General features: G+C 43.0%; 1 protein-coding gene across 3 annotated transcripts in view; it reads right to left on the bottom strand.

Annotated features, from left to right (window-relative positions):
• LOC116335625 (Snf2-related CREBBP activator protein) overlaps positions 1–23289 on the bottom strand; it is a 35845-nt gene that overhangs the window by 10682 nt on the left and 1874 nt on the right. Inside the window, exons 3-27 of one of the 3 annotated variants that reach the window (XM_039616232.1) lie at positions 20010–22927; positions 19378–19419; positions 18790–19053; positions 16681–16866; positions 16397–16537; positions 14315–14504; positions 12572–12741; positions 11147–11240; positions 10921–11010; positions 10492–10665; positions 10107–10330; positions 9810–9987; positions 9571–9707; positions 7565–7734; positions 5774–6103; positions 5431–5617; positions 5168–5337; positions 4839–4990; positions 4542–4754; positions 4017–4181; positions 3268–3423; positions 2842–3174; positions 2371–2534; positions 758–1071; positions 473–675 (exon numbers count right to left, since the gene is read on the bottom strand). In XM_039616232.1, the coding sequence (XP_039472166.1) occupies positions 473–675; positions 758–1071; positions 2371–2534; positions 2842–3174; positions 3268–3423; positions 4017–4181; positions 4542–4754; positions 4839–4990; positions 5168–5337; positions 5431–5617; positions 5774–6103; positions 7565–7734; positions 9571–9707; positions 9810–9987; positions 10107–10330; positions 10492–10665; positions 10921–11010; positions 11147–11240; positions 12572–12741; positions 14315–14504; positions 16397–16537; positions 16681–16866; positions 18790–19053; positions 19378–19419; positions 20010–22927 (7365 nt within the window). Of the gene's footprint in view, positions 1–472; positions 676–757; positions 1072–2370; positions 2535–2841; positions 3175–3267; positions 3424–4016; positions 4182–4541; positions 4755–4838; positions 4991–5167; positions 5338–5430; positions 5618–5773; positions 6104–7564; positions 7735–9570; positions 9708–9809; positions 9988–10106; positions 10331–10491; positions 10666–10920; positions 11011–11146; positions 11241–12571; positions 12742–14314; positions 14505–16396; positions 16538–16680; positions 16867–17338; positions 17368–18789; positions 19054–19377; positions 19420–20009; positions 22928–23289 lie in introns of those variants that run through there. The other 2 variants (XM_039616233.1, XM_039616234.1) reach the window with 2 other exon arrangements.

The raw sequence follows: 23289 nt of genomic DNA on the forward strand, positions 1-23289 counted from the left end.
AAACAAGCTGCAGGAACATAAAATTATTTAATAATCGCACATGGAGTAAACTCTTTGAAGCAGCCTTTTATGCATAAAACCCGGTGGTGGAAAGAAAAGACTAACCAAATACTATTTCAAGAAAATTTAGTGCCAATTTTGCAGTACAGTCGAGAGTTTTGCTAAAGTTGTTGCCAGTGTGCATCTGGGATCGAGTCAGTGATGAGGGATGAATGGGATCTAAGCTGTGGGTGACCCCCACCTTAGTAAATGACAGTCTTATCAAACATCCTGTCAAAGGCTGATAGGTGAGAATGGATACTTAGACAGTCCTGCATTTTCCTGCTTTGTGTCACCCCTGCAAGTCAACACAGTTTGTATTTAAACCTCAGATTTTGTGATTAGGAGTATCTGATGTAGGTGTGGATTGCCACAAGGTGCTCCATGGTTTTCTGCAAAACAAAACAAAACAAAAAACACACTGAGAACTCACCACAGTCGTACTGTATGAGCCTCAGGTCAGGGAACTGCGTCCTCATATAGGACTGGACGCGGTGGAGGCTGCGAGTGAGCGGCGTGACTTCAGCTGATAACATGGAGGAGAAGACTGCCTGCTTGTGGTTCAGAGATGGCGGAGGATGGCAGCAGTGCATGGAGATGGGTGGAGCCTCCACTGGAGGAATTGCAAATGTGTACCTAAACAAACAGAGAAGTTATCTCCTTCTCCTTAGCTGAAGCTTTTTAATATCAAATAACCAACGACTGTTAAGCTAAGTACCGGTCTATGATGTCACTCAGCAGCTCCAGCCGTCCTTCGATGCTGTGGATGGCCTCTCTTACAGCGTGACTGTGAAACCAGTAGTCGTGCTTGTTTTGCTGCTGTGCATACAGACAGCTGCTCTGGCCAGAGCGGCCCCACTCCCCCTGAGGGTTCAGGGCAGCAGGTGATGGACGATGACCGGGCAGGAAAGTCAGGAAGTCCAGAACCTCCTGACCGTACATGGGCTTTGCTCCACAGTGGAGCTCATTGACTCGAAAGATGAAGTCCAGCCGGCTGTCGTGCTGCTGTTTCTCAGAGTCTGCAAGCCACGACTGTTGAGGTAAAGAGATACAGGTAAATGGAGGCTACAGAAATCAGGGCAGCGTTGACAGCATATTTAAGAAAAACATGCTCGTATATCAGGCTCAGTCTTGTTTAAATGTACAATGGAGAAAAAAATGATTGTAATTGATTTCCTTAATCAGTTGGGGGCAGCGGAAATAAACTGGAAAAAAAAAAAAAAATCAACTTTGAAGTTCACATGACAAACTTATTGCTCCTTGATAAACTTGACCACCGTCTGCACCACAGGAGAGGAAAAACGCTGACACTTTATTTCAACCTCGTACTCTCACGACACTTTACAACCTGAAACTGAGCTGAATGTCATCCGTTTTCTGTTCTAGTGTTTTACTGCACTTTGTCAGCTTTTTTTTAAATCCAGTTTTATTGAGCCTGACATTTTATTCTATAAAACCAGTTTATTGTAGTAAATTTATAACAGGGCCAAAATCCTGAGTAACCCAATCCCTGACAGTGGTCACTGTTCAGCTGATATTCATCCCATGTCTACTAAACAAGGTAGGCCAAATCATTTATTGCTGTATGCCAATGGTGATGAATGAATTTCAATTAAAAAAAAATTGCCAAACTGGTAAACTGGCATCAGAGATGTATACAATTTATTGACATGCTTCAATTTAACCAATAAAATTTAAAGATAATAGATTATGGTTTTTAATGTTTCCATACCGCCTTAATCTAAACATTGTGATCCACATAAAGACCTCAAAAACACTTTTACAAGTCGGTTACTGCAATGCAACAACCTGTTGGAACAGCTTGGCTACGACAGCTACCGGTAGAATGAGTATAACAAACTTATCCTGATGTAAAAGCAAAATAATGAACCTTTAATTTTCTTTGTGGAAGCTTTTCTAAAAGTCTCACGGAGCCAGTATCACAAGCCGGAACATGTCAAATCCATACCTGTGCGTAACAGTGAAACCTCTTTGATCATGTAGTTTCATTTTAGTGAGCGGAGCCCCGCTGACTGAATGCTATGATCAAACTTGTCTTTATAGCTCCATCACTCTGAGATTTGGCACACATAAGGTTTGTTTGTTTGTTTTTTTAACTGATGTTTCATGCATCTTTTCAGTTTAGAAACATCCCAGTTCATGTCTCCATAGCTCTGATGCATGGTTCCAAAATAACAGGACATTAGATTGTCTCAGTACAGGGGGGCATTTATTTTAACTAGGTGAAGAAGTATTGGGTAACACCTCAAAAAATGATTGCAGATGCTTTAAATATATAACAGGTGAAGTCCAAAGGGACAAACTGCTTACCATGTAGAAAGGCGAGCGAGGAGCGGGACGAGGCACCTTCCTGGGTGGAGGGAAGGCTTTGGACTTTGACTTAGTGCTAACTGCTGTCTGACTGCTGCTGCTACTTTCCCGCAGTGTTGCTGAGGTCTTTGGAGCAGAAGAAGAGGTGCTCACCTGAGCTGGAGCTGCAGAAAGACAGAAGAGAAAACAGCCTCCCGTAAAAAACTCAATATGGATTTGCTTTAAAGTCAGTTTCAGTTTTATTTCTTCTTCTTTTGCATCTCTGTGTTATTCGATTTAGAATCCAATTATTTTCATTACTTAAAAATACCTTCTTGTATGTATGTTTCATTATACATAAAATTTTATTAACTTGCAGGTTGTTAGGGGAAAGAAGAAATAAAGCTTAAAAACTGGACCCAGCTCGGTTTGTCATGCAATCTTCATGAATTTCAGCTCAGTGAGAATAACAGCTCAAGCCCGTTCTCTCACCTGGCTGTTCTGTGCTCGATGGAGGAGGAGGCTGCACTACTTTGAGGACAGGTCGAGGGGGTTGGGGCTGGTTCAGGGCTGAGCTAGGGTTTCTGGGAGGAGCTATGGTGTAGTGGGCGGTAGCAGGACCAGGGGTGCGCTGGGCAATTTGCAGTGGAGCGGTGTTCCTGATGGGGGTCGTGTTGGCGTGTGTGTGCAGGGAAGGGGATGCCTGGGGAGCAACACGAGGGGAAGGGGCCACAGCCAGGGTGGGCACAGGCCCGCCCTCCTTGCCTGTTGACTGACGCACAACGATCTTCACGACCCCAGGGCTGCTCACCATTGTTGAGGACACTGAAAAACATTAAATATAGAAATATGGGTTACATATATCCAGCAGGAAGTCTCATATTTAAAATAAAAGGAGGAGGGAGAAGGATTTAACACCTTGAGAGGTGGTGTTGTGTGGCAGGCGATTAGCAGGGGGGGCAGCAGAGGGGTTGTTTGCAGGGTGTGTGCTGACTGTACTCTGGACAGCCACCTGTGCAGCTTGGCTGATGAGGTGATGCTGCACGCCACCAGGGACCAGGTTTATCACATTACCTGTAGAGTGACAGCGAATCAGACTCTTATAAGGACTTTAATTACTCCCTAATTATGGGACGGGATGGGATTTATGTAAATAAGAAATCAATCACAATTACGGGAGAATAACAGTCATCAGTTAAATGAAGCAGACAAATGTGGATTATCTTCTGATTGAAGGATTAAAAGACTTTGGCATAACTGAATATAAAGCAGTCCAGCTACAGCGGGATTCTGCAAAAATCCAAAAACATATAATATCTTTAACCTTTAGTCTGATTTCAAATCAGATAAAAATGAGGTCAAAGGATATCCTGGTCCCATTTAAACTATAACCACAATAGATAAATGCTATCAAACTTCCGGGGCCTGTATGGCTAAATTTAGCACATTTACATGATGCACCCAAGTTTTCTTGTTAATTAACATGCACAGAATGTTTTGACTCAGAAGTAATCCTGGCATCAAAATGTAGGTAAAAATGATAATACAACTTGTTTTGAGCAGCCCCCTATCCCAAACAGCAATATGACATATATATTACACCTTTTCTAACCATAAAATCTGATCGGTGCAAACTAGAAACCCCACAGTTAGTGGGAGACACCAACCTTGAACTGGGCGTGAGGAAGCTGCTGGAACTTGGTGGATCTGTGCCCCAGACAGAGTCAGCTTGTTGCCCTGAAGCTGGAAGGTGACGGGTTTGCTTCCTTGACACGACGACACAGGCCGACCTGCCAGAGAAGCCAGCTGGGCTATACTTACTACCTCCCCAGCTTAGGAAGAAAAATAAGAGACATGTAGGTAAGAAATAATAATTCATTCACTTTACCACAAATTAATTTAATTATGAATGAATGACAGAGGGCAGACCCCTGTACTGCATTTAGTTAGTAAAAAATCCCCCAAAATACCTTTTGTTTTCTGACTGAATGGCCAAAAAATAACAGAACACACAGACTCATGTAACTAAAAGTAGACTAATCCCTTTCTTGTGTGTTAATGGTTGATCCAGAATTTAGAAGTTGCAAAGTGTGTTTGAGGAGCTCATGAAACTGTCCCCAGGCTCATAGTTTTAATGAGATAATACCTTCAACAACATCACAGCTTATCTGCTCTGAAATAAATGTACTTACAAGGCAACCTAGCTTGCATATCTGGACTAAGCAGGACCCTCTGGGGCATGACATTGCTGGGGTTTGGACTCGGCTGAGCTGGGATAGCGGCTGTGCAGGGAGCAGTGGGAGGCCGTACAGTCAGCATCGGTTTTGGAGCATTGGACCTCACCGCAGTTTGAGCGGTAGGATGAAGAGACGGGCGAGGAGGAGTGGGTGCGATTGAACAGACCACTGAAATTTAACAAAAATGCATTAGAGAAACGTGCAAAATTTATGTTCCACCTTTTTAAGGGTGTTTCATTCCTTTTTGCTTACCCTGCTGAACTACAGGAGCGGGTGCAGGAGCTGAGGTGACTTCAGTGACTGGAGGTGGTTTGGGGGTCTGTGCTGCAGGGGGGACGGAGCAGGTAGGTTTGTTCATCAGGAGAACTGGTCGATTATCACCTTTAGGAGGTGGCTGGAACATTCTGAAAGAGGACACACGTAAAGTATGGGAACTACTGCACTTATGTACAATAATTATATCATGTAATAAATGTCACAGGTATGGTAAGACAGGTAATGTAGAAAACCAAAATACATGTAAATTTGCAAGTATCCAAATCTGCATTTTTCTTTTCTTTCTTTTTTTTTCCCCCCTTTACCTGTTGACTTTCATGCGGACTGGTTTAGGCCTTGGAGGAGGTTCGGGGGACTCCATGATCTCCTGGATTAGTTGGCGGCTGACCTTGTAGCGTGGCAGGAAGACATCTGCCTGGTAACGGGACACGCGGCTCTCCAAACCAATAAGGTCAAACATGGAAACGTCGCAGCGCTGAGAATGCAAAAGCAAGTTAGAATCGATTGAAAATCACGCCATCAGGCTCAACTTTCTGAACAAATGAAAGCTTTTTGTTTTCAGGCTTACCTTCAAAGGAGAGACCTCCAGGCCGTCCTGCACCAGAGAGGCTGTATGGAAAATAATGGGTTGCATGATGAAGGGAGATTGGATGGGTCGAGGGTCAAAAAGGTTGGGATGGTTGCACACTTTGCGAAGCTGCATGAGGATGTTAATCACAGACATGAAGTGACCACTGGCCAGCGTTTCCCTGGTCCTGTGAATCAGATGGTTGAGGGTCAAATTCAATTACATTTTTTTTCAGTTTCAAGTTTCAATTACATACTTCTCACCTTCTTTTGGTGACTATGTTTCAAAGCACAAACTAAATTTACATTAACTTTGAATTCCTTCTGCTGAGTCAGTAACTTACGACGCCTGCGCCATGAAGTCATCGTAGAGGAATCGCTGTCTCTTGGACAGGCGGCAGCGCACCACATGCTCGTATTTCTTGGGCATCTGCTTCTCCACGTCAGCCTTGATCCTCCTGAGCAGGAACGGCCTCAGCACCTTGTGAAGCCTCTTCACCAGGCCTTCGTTGTACTCCTGACTGCCCTCGATCATTCCCGTCAGCGGGTTGGAGAACCACTCTTTGAACTCGCGGTGGGACTGGAAGACGTGGGGCATGAGGAAATGCATGAGGGACCAGAGCTCCATCAGGCTGTTCTGTAGAGGGGTTCCCGTCAGCAGCAGTCGCCGGTGGCTATGATCAGCACAGACACGAGGAGAGATGTAAATAAAAAAGTCATATCATTCAAGCTTCAGGCGAGTACGGAGAGGAAAATAAGAGTTTTCAGCTGCTAAAGACATCAAACATGCTTTAACTCATTTTTAGCCACATGGGTGCAGCAAGCTGAGAATGCAATCATCACCCCATGAAGAGTTTATAGCATCCATCAAACGAGAATAACATAACCATTTATTTGGAGTCGTGTTTCTGTCTACTGGAATAATCTAAATCATCAATTCAATCCCTTTTTAAAACCCAAATATGTCACAGCATTAAAGCCACTGACAGGTGAAGTAAATAACACCACGTCCTGCTGGGAAATCCCGAGGTTCATGTAGAAATTATTTTTGGCGGTTACACCGTCGGCATGGCTACGCTCATCTCACTGGGGTTGAGTATCAATTTAGATTATAGATTATTTTTAAAAAGCTTTTAGTGCACAATCCACGCTGAAGTGTGCATCTTGCAGCACATCTTTATTTGCTTTAAAGCTCACAAACCAACATTTTGATGCTGAACATGAGAGGCACTCTCAAACTTCTAACTGATCATTTTTTATATGCTGTGCAAGTATTTCTCTATTCGGTCGGTACTGTGAAACAGCCTCATACTGATGATGTTGTAATCTTGATGTATCATCGGAGCGAATCGCTCCAGCCTGTATAAAGGTGTGCATTCTCAGAGCGTGCTTCTATTCATGTGCACAAGTGCCAGGCTCCAGTGCTCTTTGGATCGCCACACAACAGTGAGAAATTACCACCAGCTGGCCCCGGCCACCAGCCAAATGATGACAATCATTTTGAAAAGAACAAACACTTTTAAATGTGAAGATATTTACACACAGCTGTGGCCTGTAGATTAACAGTTCAGTGCATTTCAAATACATCCATCCATCCATTCGCTTCCGCTTATCCTTTCCAGGGTCGCGGGGGGCGCTGGAGCCTATCCCAGCTGTCATAGGGCGAGAGGCGGGGTACACCCTGGACAGGTCGCCAGTCTGTCGCAGGGCCAACACACAGGGACAGACAACCATTCACGCTCACATTCACACCTAGTGACAATTTGGATTATCCAATTAACCTATCCCCTCAAACATTTCAAATACATTCAAAGTCAAATGGTACTGAGTGACGCCATGTCTTTGAAAGCATTATAGAGAAAGGAGGATGATTTTCTTCAACAAGAATCACAAGTTGTACATACAAATATTCATGTTTGCTGTCCATGAGTCTAAATACCCCCAAAATATATCTATAAATCTTTTTTTTTTTTTCATTAAAATGCAAAAAATTGATTTTTGGGGGGGGGGTTAAAAAACAAAAAAACAACAACTTTGAAATTTAGTGTAAAAAACCCAGAGGGCATGCCTCATCCACTGAGCCTCAGATTTCACTCTCTGATGTGGGCCCACATACACAAACAGTCTCCACTGACCTGTTGAAGTTCAGCAGACTCTGCCAGCGCTGGGACTTGAAGTTCTTGATGTTCTGGGCCTCATCGAGGATCAGATAGCGCCAAGACTTTCGCCTGAAGGCCTGGTGATCCTGCAGCACCAGCTTGTAAGAAGTGATGCAAACGTGGAAAGCGTTTGGCTTTGTCCAGCCCTAAGAAGAGAAAGTGTAACAGAGTGGCTTATTATTTTCCAGCACTCAGTTTTCCGATTTATACAGTATCTGTCAAACATGTCAGCAGTTGCTGGAAATTAGGAACGCGTCAATCCGAGACAGGAATCATATCGGTGGGAAAAGTTAAACAAATCAATCCATAACTGTATAAAGTTATGGAACTGAAAATACCAGAAGACCCCAGTGTATAATGTTAGGTTTAACACTTGTTGGGAAGCTTTTAGTTCTTTATTTTAAGTTAGCATAACCAGTTGTCGTTAACTTGATTAATACAATCTTGGTGTTGCTCTGACAGGAGGTGCACAGACTCTAAATGACAACAATATGCAGTAACATCTCTTGTGTTGCAGTTACGGGTGACGTATTGGCATCAACACAGTAACCAGTAAGCATTTAAACTTGTGCCTCGCTGTAGTCTACCCCTAAATATAGGCAAATATAAATAAATACCCCAGTCTTAGTGCTAAAAAGGAAAAGGAAGAAGTGTGAACAAGAAACTAATTGACAAACTGCTGCAGTGTCTGCACTCCTGAAATTTAAACAATCACTGAAACATTTGTGTTGTGGCTTGTATCAAAAATGAAGACAAACTGTTGAAGCTAAACTAAAGAATGTAAATAAATTAGGTGGATAAAATAAACAGTCTTTTGATTTTTAGTTTATTTATCCCATACTTCCACGCATCATCTTAACCACTTATCAAACTTGGGGGCCTAAACCTGCTGCAGTAGAGAAAAACCTGAACAGGTCAGCAGTCTATGACAGGACATTTATGCTTACATCCTCATCTACGACCAATTTAGAATCAACAATCAACAATTAGCGTGTCTGTCTTTGGATTTTAGGAGGGCCATGGTACTAATGGTCCCACCCTGGATTATTTTACTAATTAAAACCACTCCAGTAAATTTAGATTACTGGACATTTTAATTTATTACATTTTGTTTGATAAAGTTAGGAATCCCAGAATTTTCTGTTGGATTTCCTCATTAAACTTCTTATTGGATTTTAGAAAGATTTTGGTTGATTTAAAAATGTACTTTATTGCGCTAGGTCAGGCGTAAGCAACTCCAGGCCTCGAGCACTGGTGTCCTGCAGGTTTTAGATGCGTCCTTGATCCAACACAGCTGAGTCAAATGGCTAAATGACCTCCCCAACATCTCTTGAAGTTCTCCAGAGGCCTGGTAATGAACTAATCATTTGATTCAGGTGTGTTGACACAGGGTTAGATCTAAAACCTGTAGGACACCGGCACTAGAGGCTTGGAGTTGCCTACCCCTACGCTGGGTTGTTTTTCACGCTTTGGCTGCTCTGAAACCTGACTGAGGCAAGCATAATGTTGTCTTTCACATAAAAGAGCGACTGCCAAATCTCTTTCTCACAAAGAGAAACCCAGCTTATTAATGTAAGACCGATCAGTGCTTGTATCAGCCGAAACCTCAGATATCCAAACTTCAAAAAAAAAAAAAAAAAGTTGGATTAGTGCCTCTGTTTTCCTGGGATACACACTAATCTACATCACTGTAAATAAGCCACAGTCAAAATTAAGACAGAAGCATGTAAGGAGAAACAAAAGGATTAAGAGTAAGTCAAGGAGCAGGCAAACTAAAAACAAACAATTGATAAAAGAGACGACTCAGCAGATAAGTAACGCAGGGAGTTAAAGACTGACAAGAACAATCTGCAGTATATCACAGATGGCAGCGGTAAAGCCAGGAGGGACAGACTAAAAGTAAATGAGAGCAGACAAAGCAGCACATCACACTCGTCTAACAAAGGAAAATGAGCCGCCTGCAGAACCAGCAAACTGAGTACCTGTCTCTTTAGCTTTCTCTCCTTTTGACTGCCAAAATACGTAAGGATTTTAAACCCTGGACACCAGCGCTTCAGCTCCATCTCCCAGTTTAACATTACGCTGGTGGGGACGATGATGAGGTGAGGGCCCCAGTTACCTAATAACACCAAATGAAACAGGACAGTGTATTAATCACAAATAACACTCCAATAACCAAAGTTTCGTAACTCGGTACATATAAGAAGACCCAGTCTGTTACCTTTCTCACAGGCGAGGTGAGCCAGCAGAGCGATAGTCTGGATGGTCTTGCCGAGGCCCATCTCATCAGCCAAAATGCCATTTAGCTTTTTCTCATACATGGTGACCAACCAGTCGAGTCCAATGTGCTGGTACTCTCGTAATGTGCCGTGAAGCAGAAATGGGATGGGGGTCTTGACCTTAAGTTGTAGAGAAAGATGAAACAACTGTGACCCAGATCTACAGAAAAGTTTAATCTACACTTTTCTCCATCTGATAAAATGACTGAAATATATATTTTTAATATTTAAAGACTGACCTTTGTGGTAGCTAAAGTGTAGCCTTTAGGCTGCAGGCTCTCTGCAGTAGCAGCAATGTGACTGATCTCCTTCTTTGGCCGTGAGCCAGAGGAAGATGGGCTGCTGTCTCCCTCCTTCAGCAAAACCTCCATCCCCTCATCTCCACACTCCTCTTCGTCTTCCTCCTCACTCTCTTCCTCATCCTTCTCACTCTCCTCATCTTCAGCACTGTCGCCTGGTGAATCTGAAAGGAGAACATTTGAAATAATTAATGAATTAATAATAAATTAAAGCAGCAAAACAAACTTGAAACAGATGTAAGAAGGAAAACATTTTCTGAAAACTTCCACTCAGAGTGGAGGGAGATAAACAGTTTATTTTGGGTCTTTATGAGCAGTTTAATACCTGAGGAAGAAGTGTTACTTTCCACATCACTCTCATCTTCTTCAGTCTCCACCTCCTCATCCCCAGACACCTCCGAATCAGAGCTCGCTTTAGAGCCAGAAGTAGACGGGACCTCAAAGTCTGAGGCATACGCTCCTTTGTACTTCTCCAGCAACTCCTCCACGCTCATATCGCCTGGAAGGGAAGCAGAGACACGTCAAGGATCCGGTCTGCAGCCTCTTATTTTAAGACCAGGGAGCAGCTAGTAATGAATGAAATTTCATTCATATGTACAGAATTTTTAAAAAGGCAGAAAGAGAGCAGCAATGCAGAGGTGTCATCAAGCTTGCTTTCCTCTTTAAAAAGACAGAAAGCTCTTCAAACACTTCATAAAACCTCAGGTCAATGCAATGAATTAGCACCACTTCCAGTAGAAAATAAAGCCCTCACCCTCTTTGGCTAAATCATCCAGTTCCTCTGCATGATCTACATTTCCTTCCACCTTCTCCTGAGCTGCTATCGTGTCCTCCTCATCCTCAGCTGTGAACACAGAGGAAGAAAAACAAATTCTTGACAATTAAAAATGAACTTGGATAAACAAAAAATGAGCAGAAAAAAAATCCAGTAAAAAGGTCTCATTCTGTTTTTATGGAGGTTATATTGGGAGCAATCTCACCATCCTCTTCGTTGGCAGTGAATTCCCCGTCTTCTTCCTCCCCCGCCTCTGATGAAGACGTTTCATCAGAGCATTCTTCGTCCGAGCCCTGGTCCTGCGTAACACCGTGATTCAGTGATACATGAAATGGAAACATCTGTGGTCAGTATTAAAAACATGTGCTTTTCTTCAGCTTTTGCACATTATCAGCTAACGTCGTTTTAACAGGGGTGTCAGCGTGTTTACTCAGGTATAATCATCCCATAATTAGAGTTGTAATGAGTTATAAAAACAAATACTAAAGCTCAACAAGTCCTCAGTGAGATGACGGCATCTGGAATTAATTTGAAGTGAAAATGAAGGTGAATAATTATACAACACATTACTGTTACATCAAATGCACAGCTACAGCTCAGCAGCTTGTTTATGTGGGTGATAATGTCAGTGTTTACCAACTGTTTCGAATCTTTCTTAAATGAATTAAATCATTTAATTCACATGTTTCCTTTCTGAAAATACTGAACTGGCCAAGCAGTTTGTGACACGCAAGTGAGCAATATGATCAGCTGCTCTCCCCCAAATATTCCAAGTCCCAAGTCTCAGACTGCAGCAGGTAACCGTAGTCCTTGAACCTCCTCTCCGCCTGCTGCAGGTACTCAGCGGAGCAGGAGGAGGACTACTGCTGGCAGCTGTATTCCAAGACAGTGGAATTTAAGGATGTCTGGAAAAACGGGACAGGAACTTTCAAAATAAGACAGAGGAGGCTGTCCACCTGCATTAATCACCCACGTGAGAAACACTGAATCTTAACTGTTACCTTTTTTTCTTATTTAATGACTCTTTAGATCCAACTATGAGATGCAGCTCAGAATAAAAGCAGCAGGTCTTTAAACAACAGCAGAAACTCAGGTAGTGTAACTGGACGCCTTGACTCAGCTCACTTTTTACGTGGTCCATAATTTCAGCTGCTGGTGGAGGAAAAGTTTCCAAACTGCCTGAATTTGTACCAACACTGAATCAAATTAACTTACAGTACGTTTAAGATTCAGTGTCATTTTTACATAAAGAGAAGATCATCATAGTGGATCATTATTCTCGGTCCATCATTAGCTACTCACAAGTTTGCTTGGAAACCATGGAAACTTCTTAAAACGTTTGTCTTTTTCAAATCAGTCTAGTTGTTTAGTAGTTGTCTGTATATCCACTAACAGATTAAACAGCGGAACTACTAATAGCTCATTTTTACTCAAATGTGAACAAAACATATACAAAGTAGCTCAAATTGTAGGCTGTTCAACTTTTCAGATATAAATATTTAAACCACAAATTTAGATAACAGAGTTCAACTGAGAACATCTGTGAAGTCAGTCTGTTTCTGGATGGTTGCAGTCCTTTTGTTCTTTTCAGAAAACAAACCAATCAGTGCCCTCTGGTTTGTGGACCTACCTGAGGCAGATTGAGGCTGCTGAGCAGCTGGTCCAGTGGCAGCATGCCCTCTTCCTTCAGCAGTTCAATCTCCCTCCGGTGGCTCTCAGCATCATTGCCCTCCTGCTGCTCCTCCACCTCTATGGTCTCTTCATCATCCTCCTCTTCACAGGGAGGCTCAAAGTCTCTGTCTGCATGAAAACAAAAGGGTTCGGTATTGAAAAAGACTTTATTTTGAAGAACACGGTTAAATAGACAAACTGCAAAGTCAAAACGAGAAAAAAAGCCCCACCTCAAACGTACACACTGAAAAAGACTGAATTTCCTCTCATATACGCTTAAAGACACTTTTTGAAGTTTTTATGGATTATTTGCATTTTACAGATGGTCTGTTAGGATAGTTGATGAATGGGAACCACGCAGTCCAAGCATTTTCCGAACAGAAACAAGGATTTTTTTTTTTTTTTTTAAACCCTCAAGCAAATATATTTCATACAGGAATACTTGTTTTCAGTGGCTTTATTTGTGTATCATACCCACTTATACGGTTTCCTCTGCTTTGAAGCTTCTGCAGCAGTAAATGTTGCTACTTTCAGCCTGTTAGTCATGCAAAACATCACAACAGATGTTTAACTAATCTAAATACAAGTCTGCAGAAAATACTTTCAGTATTATAAATCCACAAAACAAAAGTTTGATTTAAACTAAATTTGAACAGAGGCATAAAAGTGTCAAATGGTTTAAAAAAAAAAAAAATTGCAGCCATTTTAACTTTAAAAAAAAAAAAAACATAAAAATGATTGACAGCATTTTATTTACATTAGACATCTTTCAGATTATCTGTCACAGATAAAAGAAACAGCAAAAGTATGATGAGCACACACTGTTTGAGATATAACATGTTATTTTAGTTTCTAGAATAGGCTGATGTAAATCCATGTCTTGATTAAGAGCAGCAGTTTGTTGTGTCTGGTGGGGTTTTTTTTGTTGTTGCTCCATTCCTATATAATTTTTTTTTTTTTAAACTAAAGACTTCTTAAATCTGAGAAAAAGGTGTACTTATTGGTTTGTGTCTCCTATTTTAACACACAAAAGCCACAGCTGGAGCTACTGCAAGGCTTCAGCTACAGGCCCAAGGAAAATTTAAGTTTTGGTCTCAGTGCTGTGAGCTTCTTCACAGCTAAGCAGACTGCGTTTGCACTTTAGCACCAACAAACCCGTATTTGGTAATGAAATGAAGGTGGGATCAGAACCACTGCTACGTCTGTTCCTCCTCTGACTGAAGCACAGCTTCAGATTAAGCCCCTGCTGCTCACCTCAGTGCTTCAGGAATAAGCTGCCACCGGTAATACTGGCGGCAGACAAGTCTGACAGGTTTGATGAGTCTCAAGTCTGACGGTTGCCAAAGAGCATTAGGTACAGCGCTCTGGATGTGGTTCACCCCCCAAAAAAAATGAGTAACTGCTGTGACAAATATTTGACTTCTCATCATGTTAAACCAAGCAGAGGTGCATCAGTCAGAGAGGGCTCGCAGAAAATGCGGTTTAATCTTACAAAGATGTAGCGACCTTGACGGTGAAGAACGCTTTTTGTTCCTATGAAGCAGTTTACCTCTGAACGCTTGAGAAGATTCGCTCAATGGTGTGTAGCTATGACAACGTCCCAGTCTGAACCAGTGAATCAGCTCTGAAAGCTGTCTGCGACATGGTGGCAGTGAGCACTAACGATAAGAAGCAGGTTTTATTTAAAGGGAAAACTTCTCACCATCCTCATCGACAGGATTAGGCAGGGATTTCTGTGGAGACACGACGGTCTCAGCAGGCCTGATGGGTGCCAGGGACTTGCTCAGGAGGTCCGAGTATTTCTCCGTCTGGCCAACAATGAAGTCCAGCTGAAGGTCCAACGCCTTCTTCCGTTTCTCCTCCAGCCTGGACTGCTGCTTGTACTGTACCACCTTCAGGTTCAACAAATAAGACAGCGTGTGAGAACAGCTGGGAATTTCACATGAATTTAAAAAAGTAAACAAAAAAACAAACAGAAAAACCCCACATAAGCAGAAAAGTTGAGATGCTGGGTAAAATGGCATAAAATCTCAAATGGGTCTCATATTTTAATTGAGTTTACAACACAAAAGTTCAATTCAAGGTTTCAGCTGCATGTTTTAACATCAAGAAGAGCCGTGTAGTCGGATTACTCTGGGTGAAATTCAGCCGAAATTCTTGATGACTTGGATTTACATACTGTATTTAGTTCAAAAATAACAAAATTTTAAAAAAGATAAAATAAAAATAATAATGTCAGCATCACACAAAGGTTTGTTTTTTTTTTAAATTAGAAAAACAACACTGGAAAAAAAATGCAAAACTAAAGAACACACGGACTAGATCAGTTCATAACTAACAAGGTTGAACATCCCAGAAAATGATGGAAGATTCACAAGAGTTTATTCCAAGTGTTTGCAAACGACATCTTACTTTACAAAAAAGATGCATCTACTGTAAATTAAGGCTTTGCTTATTTTAGCAAAAAATACCAAACCACATTCTGCATTTTTACAACGACAATAGCTCAGCAGGAAAAAGGATCCAGGTGCTGAACTGACCCAAGTGCACCAGTGAAAATATTAAGCTCGTTCTGAACCAAAGAAAATATGACACGGGACAAGCAGAGCGGCTGAAATCATGAGATAGCGAGCATAGATTAGAAAACCCGTTGTTTTCCCCTACTGAGGTAATTGATATCCTCCAAAGGTTCCCAGAGTGTTGTTAAAAGAAGTGCTGATGTAACTCTGCAGTAAACATCCCATAAAAACTAATCACTTTGTGTGCCATTTTCTATCGTATATGTTTGTTCTGAAGTTTTATTTTCAGTTTCAGCTGGCTTCCAGAGCGAGTTTTGCTCATATGAAAAGGTGCACTTTCAGTTTAGTTTAAATTATTTTCAATGTTTTTTGTTTTTTTTAATGTGTGTCCAAACTGTCCAGTGTTTTTTTGGTTTATTATTTACACTTATTCTTCATTTTATTACTAAGTTCAGTTACTTTGTTGTGATGTGATGTGTCGTGTTGTGTTGTATGTAGTGCCAACGTGGGGCAGTTTTCCCAATTTCATTGTACTATGTATGACTCTGCAATGACAATAAAGAGTTAAAGAGTATTATTTAACTGTAGTTGTAAAAAAACTGAAATTTCTATAGTAGAAAGTGAAAAACAAACTTTTCTGTTATTCATTAAGTTACAAAGATTTTATTGGAGACACAGATAAGCATTTTGCAATTTTGTGTAATGTGTGAAAGTTTAAATTTCTTCAGTACTGAAAAACAGAAATTAGGCTCTCTTGTCAGAGGCCGTTTTTTGGGGGGGGCGGGGGGCAGCCGACAGCACTGTACACAACAGTAGCTGGGTGTGTAGCAGTCAAACAAAAAATACCGAAAATAGAGGTGTTTGATGGTAAATTGGTGTCAAAGCACACAGAGATAGAGCTGTGGAGGAGCTGCAATTTTATAGTGGTGGTAGCAAAACAGCAAGAGTAAGAGGGAATTTATTCATTCCGATGTTTTTCAAAGGTGAAGCGTAGTTTGGTCTTTTGCTGCTGGTTCAGTGAATTTTGGTCGGAGAGTAACGAAACCTGCAGTTTCAGAATCTGTGCGCCAAAGCCTCCTGATCCCCACCTCGTTTCAGTTTTTATTAAGCTACAGCCTTGAACATTACACTGCCACGTTTTTGGAAGCAGGACTGCGCTTCATGTGACAAGTGGATGTTATTTCTGTCATAAACCCGAACAAACACGGGCGCTGAACAGAGAAGCAGAATGTTCTGTTTGCTTGGTTTCTGGGAATCATCTGTACCTTCTCTACGCTGCTCCAAAAAGCCCTGACTTCCTTTGCGATAGAAGAGGCGACTCGTCTGATTTTAGCATGCTCGTCCCGCTTTGCTTTTTCTTCCTTTTGCCTCAGCTCCTCATGGTGCCGCATCACCATCCGCACCACCTAACAACAAATCAACAGAACACATTTAGAACATATACAACATCCACCATCAAAAATACAGGAGCGCACTTTTCACCCCTGTTCTTAGCATCATGAATGTGTGAAACTTCAAGCAAACCTCTGTGATGATTTGCATGTCCTACCTTTCTGGCCACGCCTCTCTTCCACCGCCTCTCTTGAGCAAAGTCAGCCGAGAGCCACTGCATCTCCTCACACAGGTAATCCCAGTGAACCTTTGGCCGCGGTGGCTCCGTCAGGCGGGTGAGTCGCTTCATTGACCAGAAGCCCTCTCGCTTCAGCGCCTGTGTTCGATGCTCAATGTCAGCTTCCTGCAGCACAAAGTGAAGAACAAAAAGTCAGTAAAATCCTGGCTCTGAAACAGTAAGGTGGGGGTTAGCTGATTCAGAAATGCCAAACACTGATCTCTTGCTACACTGCATCTTCAAAGGTCCTTTCAAACCAGAGGAACCTTTTCTTAGTTCTTGCGACTGTTAGAGGCGGTCCCCACTTTTGATGTAGGCTCACTTGGTAGAAATGGGTCTATCAAAGCTTTGAGAACCCCATTTTCAGGTCTCTTTAGATACTAGTGCCTTATCTTGGCGTTATAAGGGAAATAGAAAGATTATATGGAAAGAGAGCCGACCAAAAGGCAGTTTGTTTATGGCTTTTACCTTATAGGATTTCACTTAATGGCATCAATTTGTGAAGATTATCTTAACAAATTGACCAAAACATTTTTTAACAAAGTTTTATGCAATAACACCAAAAAACCTTGAAACAAAAACAGAAAAGAAATCCCACTTGGTGTGTGTAGAGGGAACCATGGTGGTGCCAGCCTCCGGGTTGGCATTTAAAAAAAAAGAAAAAAAAAAAAAAAAAAAAAAAAAAAAAAAAGGTTTTCCTTGCACCTCTCATTTAGGTACACTCTGGATTCATTACTTCATAATTATCTGTCTCAGTAACAAAAAATAAATAAATAGTGTGGCACTCTGGTGAATGGCTCTCATCGGTCGGAGAAAATGATTGTTTAATTTCAAAAGAGCTGCACCTGTGCAACATTTTCGATAACAATGTCCCTCCCTGGCACTCAAACTGCAGCAGAGAAGCTGTTCTACACACCTCACACTTTGTCTCACACAGTCACAAGGCTGCCGCATGTTCCATCTTTTTTCTCCTGCTTTCAAATTCACACACTTTGTTGCCTTGTCCTGTTTGTCATATAGTGACCTTCATCAGCAGAGCTTCACTTGCTTCACAAAAAGAAGGAGCCGATTGAGACTGTTTCTTCTTAAAAACCGTGATGTTCCCAAAAAGTAATGCAAATAAACAGTACGAAGGACAGAGCTCTGTATATTTAACACTTGAACACAACAGTTTTTAAAGGTTGTTCACAGCAGAACGCTCCAGCATAATCATGTAAAGTATACCATCAAAGTCAAAAGGATGTCAGGGGAGTTTTTAAAAAGTGCTGCGTTTCTCCTAAGCTTTTCTTAAATGACTCAAAGCAGACATAAAATAACAATTAACTACTTAACTGCCCGACAGCTAAATAGGGAAATGGATCAAAAGCTGCGTCTATTCACAAAACTGAAATGTCTTTTTAGTAAAAAAGGTCCAATTTTCTCTCCTTTAAGATTCCAGAAGGTTAAAAAATGCATGTTGTGCCATTCAAAGTGATTTGTTTTGATTATTTACATTACAGACTCCTGGAGCAGCCTGTTAAAAGGCATTGGACACGAGGCAAATAATCTTCGGATGTGCAACTGCTTTCGTCAATTTGAGGATTTAGTGAGAGGCTGAGAAGCAGTGATTCATACACAATTCATAAGATTTCTGCCTGGCACCATTTACTGAGGGACAAGAAACAACCTACAGTAAAAAAAAGTTACGATTTTATTTGGATTACGTGGAAGAAATATAAAACTTTAAAATATGATAAACAAACAAACAAAAAAAAAAAACTTTCATATGCAGGACTGTTACAAAGATGAAATATTTTATCAGAGCCCGGTTTGAAAAAACAAAAACTGAATTGGGAAATTTGAAGATAGATAAAAGACAGGTAAACAGAAGGACAGACAAAGGAATAGGCAGTCAGAGAGCTTGATAATAGATGGATGGATATAATTAGATAAAACTCTATCTAGACAAGCAGAAAGACGGCTAAAAACACAGATGGAGAGACAGAGACTGGTCGACTGTCCCGCGGATGTGTGGAAGAAATGCTGAACATCTGAATGATGCTCACTCACATGTTTAGCCAGCTCTGCCATGTCAGTGTGACGCTCACTCCGGGACCGCTGAGAGGAGCCCTGGTCTGGCGGCGAGGACGACAAACTGTAGGCACCGAGAGAGGAAGGTGAAACAAACTTTCCGTGGGGACCCCGGAGAGGCGAGGACCTCTCCCGCCGTGGTGTGGACCAGTCGGGTGTGGATGAGGATCCGGGGTAGGAGAAGGTGGAGGGTGATCCAGGAGAAGAATTCCCGGTGACCCTGTCTGCAATCCACTGGCGTACCTGAGAGTGAAGGGGACAAGGATGAAGAGGATTTTTTTTTTTTTTTTTTTTTTATTAATTTTTAGAAAATGAAACAAACTAAGGTGAAAGCCTAAGCTTCACTAAGACAAAAGCATCATGCATGAAATGGATTAGAGCATTTAAGTGTTTAGGAAGCGTGTCAAACTGGCACGAGTGAGTCTGTGGCAGCCGTCTTCTCATGCAATCATAAAAGAGCTAAAGTCAAAGAAATGCCTGCTTGAGTTAAAATTCTCCTGCCTGGGATGTGCTCATGAATGCCCTGTTAAAATGAGCCTGTCTGGGTGTCTGACAACCACCACTTACCTTAAGAAACAGTGCCTGTCTGTCTGTCCTGCTCTGTCCATGCTGGAAAACACACATGGCTTAGCATGCGGCCAACTTAAAAGAAATGAATCACTGTATATAAGAACACCGTGCACACACGTGTTGCATTAAAGATGGACTACATGCGGAGTGACGTCCTTTTAAAATAAAAAAAGTAAAAAAGCATGCCAGCGTATCTGATTACCATTTGATAACTAAAACTGCTTTTTGTTCTTAGCCAAGATAAAATATTAACACGTCTCTTCAGGACTGAATTACAGCTCAGAAAAATGATTTCAGCAACAGTAACAGTGTTGCACATCACTAAAAAAAAATATTCTGTCAAACGCAGTTAGGAAGCAAACCTCTCAACTGAAACCCCTAAGCTCCTCACTCGGATAAAAGGAACAAAACAGACCCAATAAACAGTCCATCTCATCTTATTCACAGCGACAAGATGTCCGGATGCAAATTTAGCATTTATCAGCCGTTTTTGCTTCAGTTGTGCTCGTGTTTTGTGGAAGCCTCTTATACCTTGGCATTCAAGCAATAACTCATATGACTATGAGTCTTAATGCTATGTCTAAGCTATGGTTTCTTTGGTTTCCTTTTTTTTTTTATGGATTAAATACCTTGTGTGGTGAGCTGGGGGTGGTCATCTCGCTTTTTTCGCCATCGGGTTCGTCGTCACTGCCTTCCTCTGGGCTGCTAACCTGTCCCGAGTTGCTCTCCTGGACCTCAGTTTCTCCCGCAGGGTCGTCATGCTCAATGTCCTCGCCGTCTTCCTCCTCATAGATGGAATCGGTTTGGCTGGGGAAGTCACCGGGGCTGGTGGATGCTGAGACTGAAGCTGTGAGCATGTTCGAACTGTGCAGCGTAGCGGCTGCTGTGGAAACATCTTGGGATAAAGTTCTGCTAACGGTTAAGGCCTCAGGTTTGCTTCTAGTAGTCGTTGAGGGGGTGGCAGGTGTAGCCGGGTTGGGTTCACGAGAAATATTACCACTTTCTAGCTTGACAGAAGCTCCTGCTGCTGCCACCACTGACGATTCATTGACAGCCCGCTGCGTCTGATCGCTGCAGCTGCTAAGAGCGGAGACTGTTTGGGGAAGGCACTCCTCAGACACCGTGCCAGACCAGGAGCAGGAGCCGTGGGCATTGGCCAGCTTGCCGTCTGCATTCTGTTGCTTAGACACTGAAATGGAGGGTGGGTGTTTCAGGAGAGGAGTTTCTCCCGGTTTGAGAAGGAGCAGCTTTGGATTTATAGCCCCAGGAGTGGCACGGAAAGCCTCTGGCTTGCTTACTGAGGGCATGGCGACATTCTGAACAGTCACTGATGCCGTTGTGGTGACAGCGGGGGTTTCTTTGGTCCCGTCACGAGCAGAAACACAGACCTCAGGCTTTGCGACACTTACAACAGTGACTCCTGGGGTCTGATTTAGGGAGGGTTGGTTTCCTATATGAGAAAGTGTAACAGCAACAGGCGCCTGCATCCCCAAGTTTCCACTGGTAATAGTAACCACTGGGGATAAGAGAGATAACGAAGCAACTGTTACTTCTGCTTCCTGTTTTGGGCCAACGGTCTGAAGCACAGCAGCACCGCTCACCTCCATCTGGTCAGCACCGACCTGTGTCCCGATTTGCGCGCTGGTGTCCGCCTGTTCAACAGTGAATGAGTCAGCAGTAACGGCCGCTACTTCAACTAAACAAACCGCACTTGAGTGTGCCACTTCGACAGCTTGGTTAGCATCTAACACCAAATGCTGTTCAACTCCGGCCATGCTTGTGTTTCGTATGGATAAATTACTGCTAGAGCAAGCCTGATTTATATCACTTGTTGAACGCAAGGGCTGCTGGGAGATTATGATGGTGTTGTTTTCACCAACTGTGTGGATAGATGCTTCGAGGTCCTCAGAGTTTTCTAGTAAAGCGTTGAATAAGTTCACCTCATATCCTGGAGAATGAGGCATCTGTGCAGCACTGCTGGCACAGACCGTCTCCTCTGCAACCTCCTCCACCAGACTGCAAAACTCGTACACTTCCACAGGTTGAGAGCCCAGCTCCATCTGCGTCTGAACGCTTCCTGTGTACAGCTTCGGCTCTCCGGCAGAGATCTCCGAAGTCAGCTCGTTGACGATGGCGGCTTCGCAGACGCTGCCATCCTCTCGCTGCAGAAGGTAACTCTGATTCAGGTGCACGGTGGGCCAGGCCCCGGTGATATGAGCCTCCTCCCCGACAACCACAATTTCCTGAGTGTCGGCAGAATGCACAATCTCCGCGATGAGCTCTGTTGAGGCGACTTGGTCAGAGGTGTGAGATGTTTCAGCTTTTATAACCTCCCCCGCCTGAAGCGAGACAACTAGGCCTGTGTCAAACAGAGCAGGTCCGGTGGAAGGTTTTGAGGAAATCTCCTGCAGCAGTGTGGGGCCTGACGAGTCACCTTGCTCTTTGCTCGTGCTACTCTCCACCTGCGCTCCTTCAAGGGGACCGCAGCTGGACGCCGAGCTTCCTTTTCCAGTCGAAGTGTATATTCCAGGGAGCAGCTCTCTTGCCTTTACGGCCTCGAGTAATTCAGCTGAATGAGGCTGCATTTCAATGTGTTTAACTGACTCCGAAAAAGCCACTTTCTGCACGTCTCTAGCATTAGCTGAGATCCCCTTGATAGTTTTGGGTTGAGTTTTTGACAGGTTAGTTTGTTTAATCTCTCTATTTTCGGCTGAGGACAGAAGGAGTGCAGGCGATGCCGAGTCCTGGAGACTCCCTGCTTGCTCTGCAGCACCTGACGGAGGTATATGGCTGCTTTGATTTGTTTGGACAGGTGGAGTCCTGTCGGACTGCTCCACAGCCCCACCCTCCGTGGCGTCTTGGACAGAAAGAGATGAGGCTGTGAAACAGATCTGAGATTTGGGTTGTTGTGGGAGAATATTCCCACCTGTGTGCTCTTTTCTACCAAGTTCCATATTTGTTCCAGTCTCTGGTTTATATTCCAAGGTGATGGACCGTTTTTCCTTTGTTCCCGTAATAACCACAAGTCCAGCACCTTCTCTAGGAAGCTGGTTTGTCTGACTGTTTGAGTGGCTTTTCTCTTTATCAGTTTGTGACCCGTATTGCAGCTCTTGCACTGTTTTGTCAATCTGTGAGGGGACAGGAGGACAAAGGGAAGCTGGAAGCCTTTGCATCTCAGCAGAGGAACTGCAGTCCTCAGTGAGGGACGCTGGCAAAGATCTTGCAACTCCGACGGTGCTCTCTTCTGAGATGATGTTACCACTGATTGGTAGAGTCTCAGGCAAGGTGGTCGGAGGGACGTTCTCCGTGCTGGCGAATGTGGGGGTGTTGCTCTCCAGCAGGGGCACAGTGGACGGATCGGTGAGCGGAGGGACTGGGTGCGGGGCAGCTGCGACCGGCTGCGGGGCATGCCGAGGGGACTCCCCAGCCACATTCTGTGCAGCCTGGGGGTTGCCACCCAGCACATCCACAGCCGGAGAGGCGTGCTGCCGCGCCGCCTCCTCCCCAGAGTGTCCTTCCTCTGTGCTGCCCCGGCTACACACTGCACCTGCAAGGAGAGAGACACAGGCTGTTAACAGGGGTGTCAGGCATGAACTGGTCCAATCGGCTACTGGATAGTTTGTAAAGGGTGAGAATTGCAGTGAAGTCATAAATTACTCAAATTTTTCAATAAAACTCCTCATTTTTTGTGGTATGATGGTACCAGCTTTACACAGAAATATACATCTCTCTATACAAGTGTGCTTTAATCGTTTTATTCAAGTTTATACTCACTTAAATTTTGATTTTACTTCAGTTCTTGTACTTACTAATGTAGTTGTTTTACTGTGATATATTTTATTGAACTATATAGTATTGTACTTACTTAACTTATGTGCTTATAGCTTGTATTTGCAGCAATAAAGGGAT

Source organism: Oreochromis aureus, linkage group 8 (assembly GCF_013358895.1).
Source record: "Oreochromis aureus strain Israel breed Guangdong linkage group 8, ZZ_aureus, whole genome shotgun sequence".
In the NCBI taxonomy this organism is placed as follows: domain Eukaryota; kingdom Metazoa; phylum Chordata; class Actinopteri; order Cichliformes; family Cichlidae; genus Oreochromis; species Oreochromis aureus.